The sequence below is a fragment of the Protobothrops mucrosquamatus genome, unplaced genomic scaffold (assembly GCF_001527695.2).
Source record: "Protobothrops mucrosquamatus isolate PMUCROS unplaced genomic scaffold, P.Mucros_1.0 scaffold757, whole genome shotgun sequence".
Lineage (NCBI taxonomy): Eukaryota > Metazoa > Chordata > Lepidosauria > Squamata > Viperidae > Protobothrops > Protobothrops mucrosquamatus.
The window spans coordinates 588,872-600,880 of NW_015387027.1; the positions used below are offsets into that span (position 1 = coordinate 588,872).

The 12,009-nt window shown below is 37.4% G+C and overlaps 1 protein-coding gene across 1 annotated transcript in view; it reads right to left on the bottom strand.

Annotated features, from left to right (window-relative positions):
* ASTN1 (astrotactin 1) overlaps positions 1-12,009 on the bottom strand; it is a 229,201-nt gene that overhangs the window by 95,109 nt on the left and 122,083 nt on the right. Inside the window, exons 9-10 of the mRNA XM_029284602.1 lie at positions 9,901-10,068; positions 6,694-6,778 (exon numbers count right to left, since the gene is read on the bottom strand). Of these exons, the coding sequence (XP_029140435.1) occupies positions 6,694-6,778; positions 9,901-10,068 (253 nt within the window). The remainder of the gene's footprint in view (positions 1-6,693; positions 6,779-9,900; positions 10,069-12,009) is intronic.

Below are 12,009 nucleotides of genomic sequence, written 5' to 3' on the forward strand. Positions count from 1 at the left end.
GTCCCGGTCCAGAAAAGGTCGCAACTGGTGAATCAGGCGAACCTGATAAAACGCCCCCCTGGTCACGGCCGCCAACTGGTCATCCAGTGTCAGCCGTGGATCCAGGAGGACACCCAAGTTGCGTACCCGATCCGAGGGAGCCAGAGTTTCGCCCCCTATAGTCAGCGATGGAGTCAGCTGACTATGCCGAGGCGCCGGTGACCACAGCCACTCGGTCTTGGACGGGTTGAGCCTGAGTCTGTTCCTCCCCATCCAGACCCTCACGGCCTCCTAGTGACTCCCAGAGCAAGAGTATCTAGAACTCATAGAATGTTTCTACAAGATGGTGGACAGGCAGCAAAGGCTGTAAAGAGCTCCTCCAAAAGTAAAAGTTTTTTTTTCTTAAATTTTAAATTTTATTTTATTTTAATTTTATTTTAACTTTTTACCCCTTTTTAACTTTGTATTTTTAACCTACTTTTAACCCATTTTAACCTATTTTAAACTTATTTTAACCCCTGATTGACTTTTTATAAAAGTCACAGACTTTTTATAAAAGCATAGGAAAGAGCCCAGAAGCCAGAGTCTAGTGGAATTGTAATGCAGTTGACTAAACGGATCTTGGGCTGATTGGAAAAACATGACTGCGACAATGCCCAGACAACCCAAGATAAAAGATTTTTTTTCAGATAATGGACACTGCAAGTAAGTCTCCTTTTCTCTTTTCTTCCCCCATTGTGACCCCCGCAAACAAACCTAGCCCCCCCTTCTGGATTGGGAAGAGGAAGACTGCTTCTCTGTGGAGGAGGGAGTTGCAACTCCAGGGGAGAACAAGAATAATACAATTCCTAGTGATCAATCAATCAATGCTACAAGACATATTCTATGGAACTAAGGCAAATAAGGAAACTAAACACAGACTTCTGATGTTCAGTCTGAATCCTTGAACTATGCTTGCATCTATCTAAATGACTCAACTGGAGGAGGAAAAATTCTTAGGCTGGAGGCTTAGAATCTTATGATTGGAAGGGCAAAAGAAGAACAAATATACATCACCATAACCTTTCAGTTATTATTATCACAGCCCAATAACTGTGATCAGAACTGTAGGTGATGGTTCCCTGGGAGCCTGATTCATATTGTACAAGTTGCATTGTGACATGTAAAAAAGAGGCAGCAAGGAAGTCATGCGAGGTAGTGCATCCCCAGCGGCCCTAGGTACCCAGGAGGATTCCTTCACACAACTGACTTATGAAACTTTTACTTTTGGAAGTAACTTTTAAAAATTATAATTAGCCTCACACACACACACACAACAGGTATTCCTTGACTTATGATTACAATTGAGTCCAACACTTATGTTGCTAAGTGAGATACTTAAGTGAGTTTTGCCCCATTTTACGACATTTCTTGCCACAGTTGTTAAGTGAATCACTGCAGTTGTTAAGTTAGTAACACAGTTGTTAAGTGAATCTGGCTACCTCATTGACTTTATTTGTCAGAAGATTGAAAAGGTGATCACATGATCCTGAGACATTGTCATAAATATGAATTAGTGAATTTTGATCACAATGACCAATGGAAAGCTGCAATGGTCGTAAGTATGAAAAATGGTCATAAGTCACTTCTTTTCTGTGTTGTAACTGAACGGTCACTAAATGAACTGTTGTAAGTCAAGGACTACCTGTATAGTGTGTGTCTGTGTGTGTATACAGGGATTGTATACTTCTATTTCAAATTCTTTTTAAAAATTGCTTCTTAACTGCTTTTTCAGCTATTAGGAACCTTTGGAATGACAAGTTTTACAATACTAAGTGAGTTTCCTTCAATCTCTATTGAAAGAAGCTTTAAATACAAGTTAAAATTATTATTATTATTATTATTATTATTATTATTATTATTATTATTATTATTATTATTATTATTATTGGCAATAGGGAGATTAGAACTGAAAATTACAAATGGTCTAAGGGATTATTATAATGTTTCTCATGGGAAAGTGCTTTTTTTAATTATGTTAAAAAATAGGATGAATCATTGAATATTGGACACTAGAGGTAACTGGAAGCAAAATAGTTTAATATTTAACAAGGATATTTTTGAACAATGGATCCAGGGAGTTAATTTTAAGAGTGTCTATCTTGATTGATGTTATAAATAAAGAAAAGTTTTATCTGACAAGATTGAGACTGATCTGAAAGTAGATTTAAATACAAGAGACTATATGAATGATATTGAAAAAGATACTGCACTGAACATATTGGCTAATGTCTCAAAAACTAAAAAGGATATACAAATAAGAAACCAAGAGAGTGATCTGGATGATTTTCCTATACTGAATTTAAAAAAGAGACTTGCTAAAGCTTGAAGAATTTTATGTGAAGAGACAAAAAACAAATGAAAAGAAATCAAGTTCTAGGATATTATTTGAAGGGACTAATAATCAAGATTGTTAAAAGCAAAAGTAAGGAATATAACATTGGTTCCTTTGATCATGGTAAAAAAGATATGTTGTTATCTCTGGCAACCCTTAATGAACTTTTACAGAGCATGTATTCTTCCAATTTTATACTCACAACAATTCTGAGACAAGATTGAACTGAGAGCCCAAAGTCACTGAGTGAACTCCCATGAATACAAATAGAATCTTTCATTCCTAATCTAACACCCTTGGGTCCAACTGTAAAGTATACAACTATGCAATCAACAGAAAGATGCACAACCACTGATTTAGAAGAAAGCAGGGTGACTTTCTGCCTTTTTGAACAGGTAAGGAACTGGAGTAATTTAAGACATCATCATCATCATCATCATCATCATCATCATCATCATAATAATAATAAAGTTGGAAGGGACCTTGGAGGTCATCTAGTCCAACCCCCTGCTCAGGCAGGAAACCTTATACCATTTCAGACAAATAACTGTTCAGTCTCTTCTTAAAAATTTCCAGTGTTGGAGCATTCACCATTTCTAGAGGCAGGTTGTTCCACTGGTTAATTGTTCTAACTGTCAGGAAGTTTCTCCTTAGTTCTAGGTTGCTTCTCTCCTTGATTAGTTTCCATCCATTGCTTCTTGTCCTGCCTTCAGGCGCTTTGGAAAATAGCTTGACTCCCTCTTCTTTGTGGCAGCCCCTGAGATATTGGAACACTACTATCATGTCCCCCTTAATATGGTACAGGTAATTCTCATTTAACAATTGCAATTGGGACCAACAACCTGGCCATTAAGCAAAACAGCCACTAAGTGAAAAAACATGGCCACAACTATGCTTATGATTTTGCTTCAGTTTTCCTTCACTTCTCACTACTTCGTTCAGCTGATCTGTAGTTCTTTCTTTTTCTCTTTGAGGACATCTTGATTTGAGGTAAATAAGCAAGTAAAAAATTAGAGCAGATAGATGCTGTAAAGCTTGTAAATTTGAGGACTGGTTAATTCTTTTACCACTGTAGGTTCAAGCAGTCACTAAATGAGACAGTCACTAAGTGAGGACTACCTGTACTTTTAAGATAAACTCCCCTTTTTTGAGGACTTTTTCCTCTTCAATGAATGCTCAGACCAGGAATTATATAATACTGCCCTATTTTTCTGTCTTCCCACTATTATCTTTTATCCCCTTCCTACAAAGATTCCTTGCTTATAGATATCTCATTTCAAGAGGTTCAACAGCTTTTTTCTTTCTAACCTGGCATGGCTGAACTTCTGAAAATGTCTAGCCTTGAGTAAAACCTTTGATACAGCCAGAAAAATGCTTTCCAAACTTGTTGGGGAATGATACTGGCCTCCATGAACACTTTGAAACATGAAAGTGGGATTATATATATTGTCCCTTCACAACTGCTGGAGTTGGGGGGAAGGTTGAGATTTCTCTTCCTTTGCCAAGCAATCCCCAGGAAAACAGTAATTTCTCCACTACTGTTGGCAAGAACAATGATTTTGCTGGGAAATTGGGGAAGAATAAAGCTATATATGAGCAGTAATAAAAAAACAGGTAAAGTAAGTTTCTGAGGATCACATGGTACCTGTTATCTCTTATGTGATTTAGCCTAGTATCACTTCCTTGTACAGGCCAAGAAGAATGCTGACTTACTGAACTAAGACCCCAAATGCCTTTAGAATAAAATACCCACTCACCTATCCTGCTATTGATGAGACTGAGATTTATCCAGGGGAAGAAGTTGTCATAAAGTGCATTTCACTTCCCAGTTTTGGCGGGAATTTTTTTAAGTTGTTAATTTAAGGGATTAAGAAATTGGGACCTAAATATGTAGTGCCATTTCCAATTGTGAAGATTATAAACCCAGTTACTATACAGTTGGATCTACCTAAAACAACATTTTGAAGTCAAGGAAATCTTAGGCTCCAGAAAGTACATGGGGAAAAGTCCAATATCTAGTGGCATGGAAGCATTTCCTTCCTTCCCAATCAGAATGGGTAGATGCTCGCAATGTTAGAGCTCCTAGACTTCGTCAGGTGTTTCACAGGAAGTAGCCTGATAAACCTAGGTTAGATAATGTCCCATAATTGACTTGCTGTATTGTTTTTCTTATGCTTTTTATTTTTTTATAAGGCTAACTCCTGTTGTGGAAGGGCCGAATGTCAGCCGGACTGCAGTTTGCCGCTTGTTTGCCCTCGGCTGCCATAGAACAAAAGGAGGGGCTGTGTGATATTTGGGTTGGGGAAGTGAGCTGGTGTGAAGTGTTCCTGTGAGAATCAGAAAGGAGGATCACTCCCCATCATCAGAGTGGATATAATACTTCGCCAAGGCCAACCATCCCGGGCCTCTGGAGATGCCCCATCTGCTGAAGAGGCTTTCTCATAAAATCATGCTGGACATTGACTGGCCTGCTGGGCTGGACCATGGGGGGAGGGCAGTGGGAAGACTTTCAATGTGTAACTTTCCCACGGTTTTTACTCAGATCTTGCCTTGCTTTTGCTGCTATCAGTTCATTCTTAGTAAAAGTATCTCTTCTCTAAATCTTTGGAGTTGAGGTTTTTCTTTCTTAGGACTTGAATGGAGGCAGACCTGACAGATAGGATATATTAAAGACACTTATTATATAACTATTTTGAGATGATAGATAGATAGATAGATAGATAGATAGATAGATAGATAGATAGACAGACAGACAGACAGACAGACAGACAGACAGACAGACAGACAGACAGACAGACAGACAGACAGACAGATAGATAGATAGATAGATAGATATTATATGCATTTGTGCTACACAGAAAGATTTCTGCTTTGAAATTTTTAAAGGAAAATATGAAATGTTTGCACAAAGATCTGGCAACCCTAGGATTCACAAATGCTTCTGCAAGCTTTATTTTCCATTAGTAGGCATTAGGCACTAGGGGGCAGTGTGGTCTCTCTCCTTTTTAGTATTTTTTTGCTCTCAAATATAGAAATATACCAAGAGTGAAATAAGCACAGTAACAAAATAAATAGACATTTTCTTCTATAGTCTCCTATAATCAAAGGATACAACCATAGAGGGATTAATAATTCTTTGAAATTCTGTCACCAAACAACATAAATTTTACAGACTTAATTACCAAGCTCAGACGTGCCTTTCAGGTCAACTACTAAATAGGGAAAGTGAGATCACTGAAATCCAAGGACTGATTTCACAGTAATTCTATAAACAGGACTAGATTGTAAAAAAAGAAATGAAGCTCTATCATCTTGTGCTGGGATTTAATGGAGTTGAGTTCTGTAATCTTATATCAATACCGAAGTTGAGTTTCTCAAATACATGGAGACAATGGTAAATTTTCCGTTTGCTCAAGCAATCATACTCTACAGCACTTTGTTCCAACTGATCAGGGCTACATGCAAAAGTGTAATGCAAAGACAAGCAAATGCCCATTCCAATGTATTATTAGTTAGAATTATATCCACCCATCCATGCTCAGGCTTACAACATATGACATGAAAATACAATGTTTTTAAATGCAACAATGAGTAACCTTAAAAATCAAACTACAATTAAAAACCTAGAAATAAAGGTCTACTTTCCCTTTTCCTACATATTGAGGAGGGAGGACAGGGGGCAAACATATCTCTCTATGTATCTAACAGAACTCCCAGCACAGGAACATTGTCAAAATTGCCTCTTTTTTGAATTTAAGTTTTTAGCAAGTTCACAATGAAAGAGGCTGCATTAAAATGCTTAAGGTCTCTTACTGAATTACTGGACCAGGCACATTTGATTTTAATAAGGTGTCATCTTATTCATCCCAGTGCCATGCAGTTTAGGTTTTAAATGTAATAGTCAACATTTGACTTGAAGTCCACAGACCTACTGACCACCAGCAACCTTGATAATTGAAGTTACAGAGAATTTCTTCACCTTAGTTTATCCACCATGGAACTGGTTGAATGGGGGCAAGTGGACCTGCTCTATGTTGGTCACAGCAGATACGAAGCCTTGAGTTAGTCTTCATGAAATAAAACTTTTATTACTTTCAAAACCCTGAAACTTTATTAGTTACATCCTTGTTCAACATCAGCGACTGACTTCAACAGTTCTCTCCCTACAAGGTAAACTTAAGTCCAGGACATTGTGAGTACTTCCTTACAGGCATCACTTGGCTTTTACTGCAGCTCTCTAACTTTTCCAAGCGGTCCTGCTTGATTGCCAGGCTGCTTGAGGTGCTATCGCCTTCACTCAGGCTAAGCAACAATTTGGCAGAGCTATAAAAATAACCTACCCTTGGTTTGTGCCCCATTCGTTCCTGATGCAAAGGTGTTTGTGCACTGGATCCTTCATGTAACCTTCATAGCAAAGACATTCACCTAGAAGTGGAAGAACAAAAACAAGAGAATAATACATGAGTTACGTAACAACTCTGAAAAGGGAATGAGTTTTGCTGGGAGCTGTCAATTTAGTATGCAGCAGGAGTGGAAAAAGAAAAATGTCATACTAGGAATTATTAGGAAACGAATTGGAGATAAAAAGCACAAGATCACAATGCTTTTCTACCAGCCTCCTGCGTGTCATTCTCACCGCCTCATCACATATAGTGTATCATACAGCTGGGAACAAAACATAAAATGGCAAGAAAATAGGCAAAGAGTCAGAGGATCAACAAGAAGAGGAGCCTGGACATTTGTAGTGTAATACACAATGCCTATTCTATGACCAGTCTCTGATCTCTTACCCCACACAAATAAATAAGTGAGTGGGTGAATGAGTGAGTGAGTGAGTGAGTGAGTGAGTGAGTGAGTAAGTAAGTAAGTAAGTAAGTAAGTAAGTAAGTAAGTAAGTAAGTAAGTAAGTAAGTAAGTAAGTAAGTGGTCCTTGGGGCTCTCTGAGCTTGCTTGTTTTCTTGCAGACATTTCATTACCCTAACTAGTAACATCATCAGGGCTAGAAAATAAGTATATAAGTCAGCAAATATGACACAATATCTGTGTCACAATCTCATAATCCCTTATTCATTGATGAATCTGAAAATACTTATTTATTTGGAACCTGCAATTTATTTTTTTTAATATGAACGTTTTTCATTGATTCAGTTATTATGGCTCTAGGCAGCTTGCAAGCAACAACATACAAATGCCCAGTAATACAAGTCATAATAATAAAAATCATCCAATGTAACAGTTGTGAGAGATTTTCCACTAAATGAGATGCCAAGAAATGAGATGTCAAGATCTTTTGCTTACACCTTTATACTCTTTCTTTTCTTTTATTCCCTTTCCTTCCTTTATGCACCCAGGTCACTGCTTTATAAATAAAAAAACAATAATTATTTGGAACCCTTCTGGGCCTTTCAGGGTCTTCTTCCCAATTAGCTTTCAGGCATTCCTGTTTGAAAACCCAGCTATACCAATCCCAAAGGAATTACATTAGTTTAGAAAGAAATAAGGCTATAATCACTGAATGTAGTAGGGCACACTTTTGAAGAAATACATGAAAGGTCACACTGCATCACACTGTGAGAGGAGAGCATAACAAAAGATTATAAAATTATGAAGGAAAAGTTGACAGAAAGAAATTGTTCTCGTTTCATATTGCTAGAATGAAATTGCCAACAGGTGCAAAGCAGGGAAAAGAAAGATGCTTACTCAGTGGAAAGGCCACCAGAGTGAAGCTCTCTCACTGTCCCATTCAAACCAGCCACTCATTCAGAAGTGAATTCCTATTCTGATGGCTGTTTCATCCTCTACTTGGCCAGGCTTTTGGCAAATCAACACATTATTCCCCCTGCCACAGTCGCCTTTTTCTCGTGTGTATCTTTTGGCAACTAAAATGGAAATCCTGAATAGGGATCATAATATGTATTTGTTTGTTTATTTGTTTATTTTGTTCATTTGTTTGTTTATATCTTGCCTTTGTTATTTTTATGAATAATTTAAGGCAGCAAACATACACTTCCTCCTCCTCCTATTTTACCCCCAACAGCAACCCTGTAGTGTACATTCTCTGGGCTGAGAAAGAGTGACTGGTCCAAGGTCACCTAGCCAGTTTTATGCCTAAAGTGGTACTAGAACTCACTCCTGGTTTCTAGCCTAATGCCTTAAACCACTAGAAAACAGAGTTCTACATTTCTTTCTTTTTTTTTTTTTCACATATATACACAATGTATATTTTAACATCAACTTCGTAACAGTAATCTTCTATTATTTACATTTCCCCCCTTATTCTTCTTTAGAGTATTTATCCTTATTGCCCCATTATTTCTTATTTGCATTGTGTGTCCATTTTGGATGATTATTTTTACTCAGCTGCAAATGGTTAAGAATAGATTGAGATATCAACAGTATGATTGATCACCTGAACCCCCAACCAGACTGCTTCTCCCAGGTGATGGAATTAATGTTAGACATTGCTAGCATTAAAATAGGATTCAACGACAACACTAGCTCCATAAGTGACTTGGAACAAGCAGCAGTCTCTTATGGTCCCATTTTATCCTGCATCTCAAACAATGAAGTATTTTGAGTTTTCCTGCCATATATTATTATGATGCCAAAAAAAATCTCCAATTATAATCATATGTGCTTTAAGGTTTACAGACATATGATAATTCCACTGAATGTACTTCTTTGCTCTTCTCCCTAGATGACATTTCTGAAAGCCTACATTAAGACTACAACTGAATTAGTTGGGAGTAAGTTCTGTCTTTTGAATTATATTGGGCTTATCTGTGGGTAGGGAAGAAGAAGAGGACTCCACAGTTGTATGCTTTAAATACTAGCTACGTGGCTATTTAGTCAGGTTACAGCCAAAAAGAACAAAAGACACAACAGAAGTACTTGTTTTGTCATTTTTATTTCTTTTGGGGAGGGCATAACCATTTTTACAGAATGCTGGCAAAAATCTATGAATTTAGAAATAAGCCCTAGGAGTGTGTTTGAAACCATCCCCCTCAGAGGCCTGCTAGAGTTGGCAGTTGCAATGGCAGATGGTTGTGAATAAATGAAATGCAGAGACGATGGGCAAATGAGTCACATCACATCAAAGGGGAACAAACATGCCTCTCGTGAGCATGTGCAGAAGAGAGAAGACTGGACCAATCTCTTGAGATATACCATCTCTTGATTTAGGGGGTGGCACCTGGAAATCCATAATTGTGCCTGTTGAAGAAATGGTAGAATCTAGCGGTATTCATATTAAAATTATTTTTGTTTTCAGGTTCTCCTCCTAACAGAAAATATATAAAATTTGAGTGTGAGTATTTCTTGAAATAGTTTATAGGAAAGTTTGTCAGCCTAAATCAGAGAGTATGACATAATCAATCAAAAAATAGTCTGCTGGGTGGAAGAAAAATTGGATTCAAGATAAGAAACTTTGTATGACTTTTTGTTCTCACCATACAAAAACAAAGGAAACATGAAGGTCATTTTCTCACCACAGTTTTTGATAACTTTGGGAACTTGACAATCCCCCAGATCACATTGCACCCACCTACCAGTTTCAGGATCACACTCATGTTCACAAGGGTCAAGAAGTCTTCGGGAGCACATATCCAAGGCCCACGGCCCACTAGAATTTTGCTGGGAGAAAAGAACCACCTGGGCAGGATTTAACCAGTCACTGGCATCCAGTTGGCTCCCCTCTAATAAGATAAATCGGCTTCCTGCAATAGAAAATGAGAAGAAACTGCATCATTCTGAAAGAGGAGCACTGAAGGCATTTTCATGTGTGAGATCTAAATTTCCCCTAAGCTTTTCCTCTCATTTATGCCACATACAAAAGAAAATTGATTTGTAATGTGAATGAATATTTTTGTCTAATATAACTTAAAATCCACTTTATAATTTGTGTGAGAAAATATCCTCAGGGTTAGTTTTCTAATGTAACTTAACAAGCATTGGCTCTTCTCTGTGAACAAAAACATTAGGCAGGCATATTTTCTGTCCCTTCTGGAAATGATCTGCAAATACCTCTTCCAGGACCCACTTCAAACATCCCCAATTATCTATCCTGTTTTGAAGATCCAGCCATTGATCATCGAAGGTGCTTTAGACTTAGCATGTCTATCTCCGGTAGATATGTCTACACATGTGTCTAGTATCTCCTATCATGATTTTTTTTATACAAAAGCATATCTAGGCTAACAAAATAGTTCAAATAACAGAAAGATTGGAAGTAAATTTGATATCATGAAAGCCAGCTGACTCTCCAACAGAGATCCATGAAACCAGATTGCTCCAAGGACAAAATCTCCTATTAAATTTCCAGCTAAGACAACTCATTTCTTTGCTCAATTAGGATCAGTTGCTCCATGAATCTGTTCTCCACCCTCCACTCCTGTCCTCTTTCACAATCATCTTCCCTCTCATTGGCTTAGATATCAGAACATCTGATTAGACTGTTTCACTTCAGATCACAATAAGAAATTGGATACCTTAATAAACAAATTATTGGGACACAGAAGAGTTTTCCATTAGGAAGCAGAGTTCTGTTTCAACCTAACTGACATTTAGTTTTCCAGAAGAACTAATCTTTCTGTCTTCGGTATTGGAGAGTAAGTTATGTAACACACATCCATCCAATCTGGTATGATCAACCTCCCCTAAGGCCAATGTTGAATTAACAATGTTTTTCAAAGCTAAAATCTCTTATTGGCTGTTCATTTATCAGGTGGCAAATGTGACATACAATATGTTGACAGATTCTGTTTTTCTTTCACTTCATCTGCCAACAGAAGGTGAGTGGGGGCCTAGGCCTGGCACAGTCTTGAGTGGGACACAGCTCAGCATTTTTGCAGGGGCAGCATTTGTTTCCAATGTTCTGGGAAATGTTTGGAAAGGAAAATGGGGCTCTGTATTCATAAGGCACATTTTCTTCTCTGTAAGCATGTTGGCTCAAAGTTAGCCTATGCTTTAAAATAAAATCTGTTAATATTTTTACCTTGTTTATGCTAAAAAGACCACTGATTCTAGTTGTATACTGAATTTAAGATTACGAAAAAGTATCTTTCTTTTATGATATTTTCTATGAATCTAAGACATTCCTACAGTTTTTGAGATTATTTTCTTGGAGAAAAAACATAACTGTCCTTTCAGGTAAATATCATAATAAAGCAGAAAATATACTTTCTCCAATGCACAGCTCTCACTTAAGCTCTTACATAGTGCTTAATAGCACATTTTTGTTAAACGTATTTGCTTCCCACTTATTTTAAAAATATTGATGCACTTTACAACAGTATTAAAAATATACAATAAGACCAAAATAAATGTAGGATAAATTCAGAATAAAAACTATCTATTAAAAAAAGAAGAAGGAGAAGAGAAGATTAAACAGTTGAAGAAAGCAAGCCTAATAATATAACATCTGAAACACATTAGAACTGGGGCTTAATTGTTGGTTTTGTCCTGGGTAAATTCATGTTCGAAGGGTCACAAGCAGTGAGACCACCAGGAGATTAAAAAGTTACAAAAATTTATTGCTATTAAAACATTAAAACACCTAGCTTTCGCCGGCCTCCTGCCGGCTTCGTCAGGGTGACTAGCCATCAGTGGGGTAGCTGTTTTTATAGGAGCGGTGCCTTTTGCACCCGGCTCCTAGATCT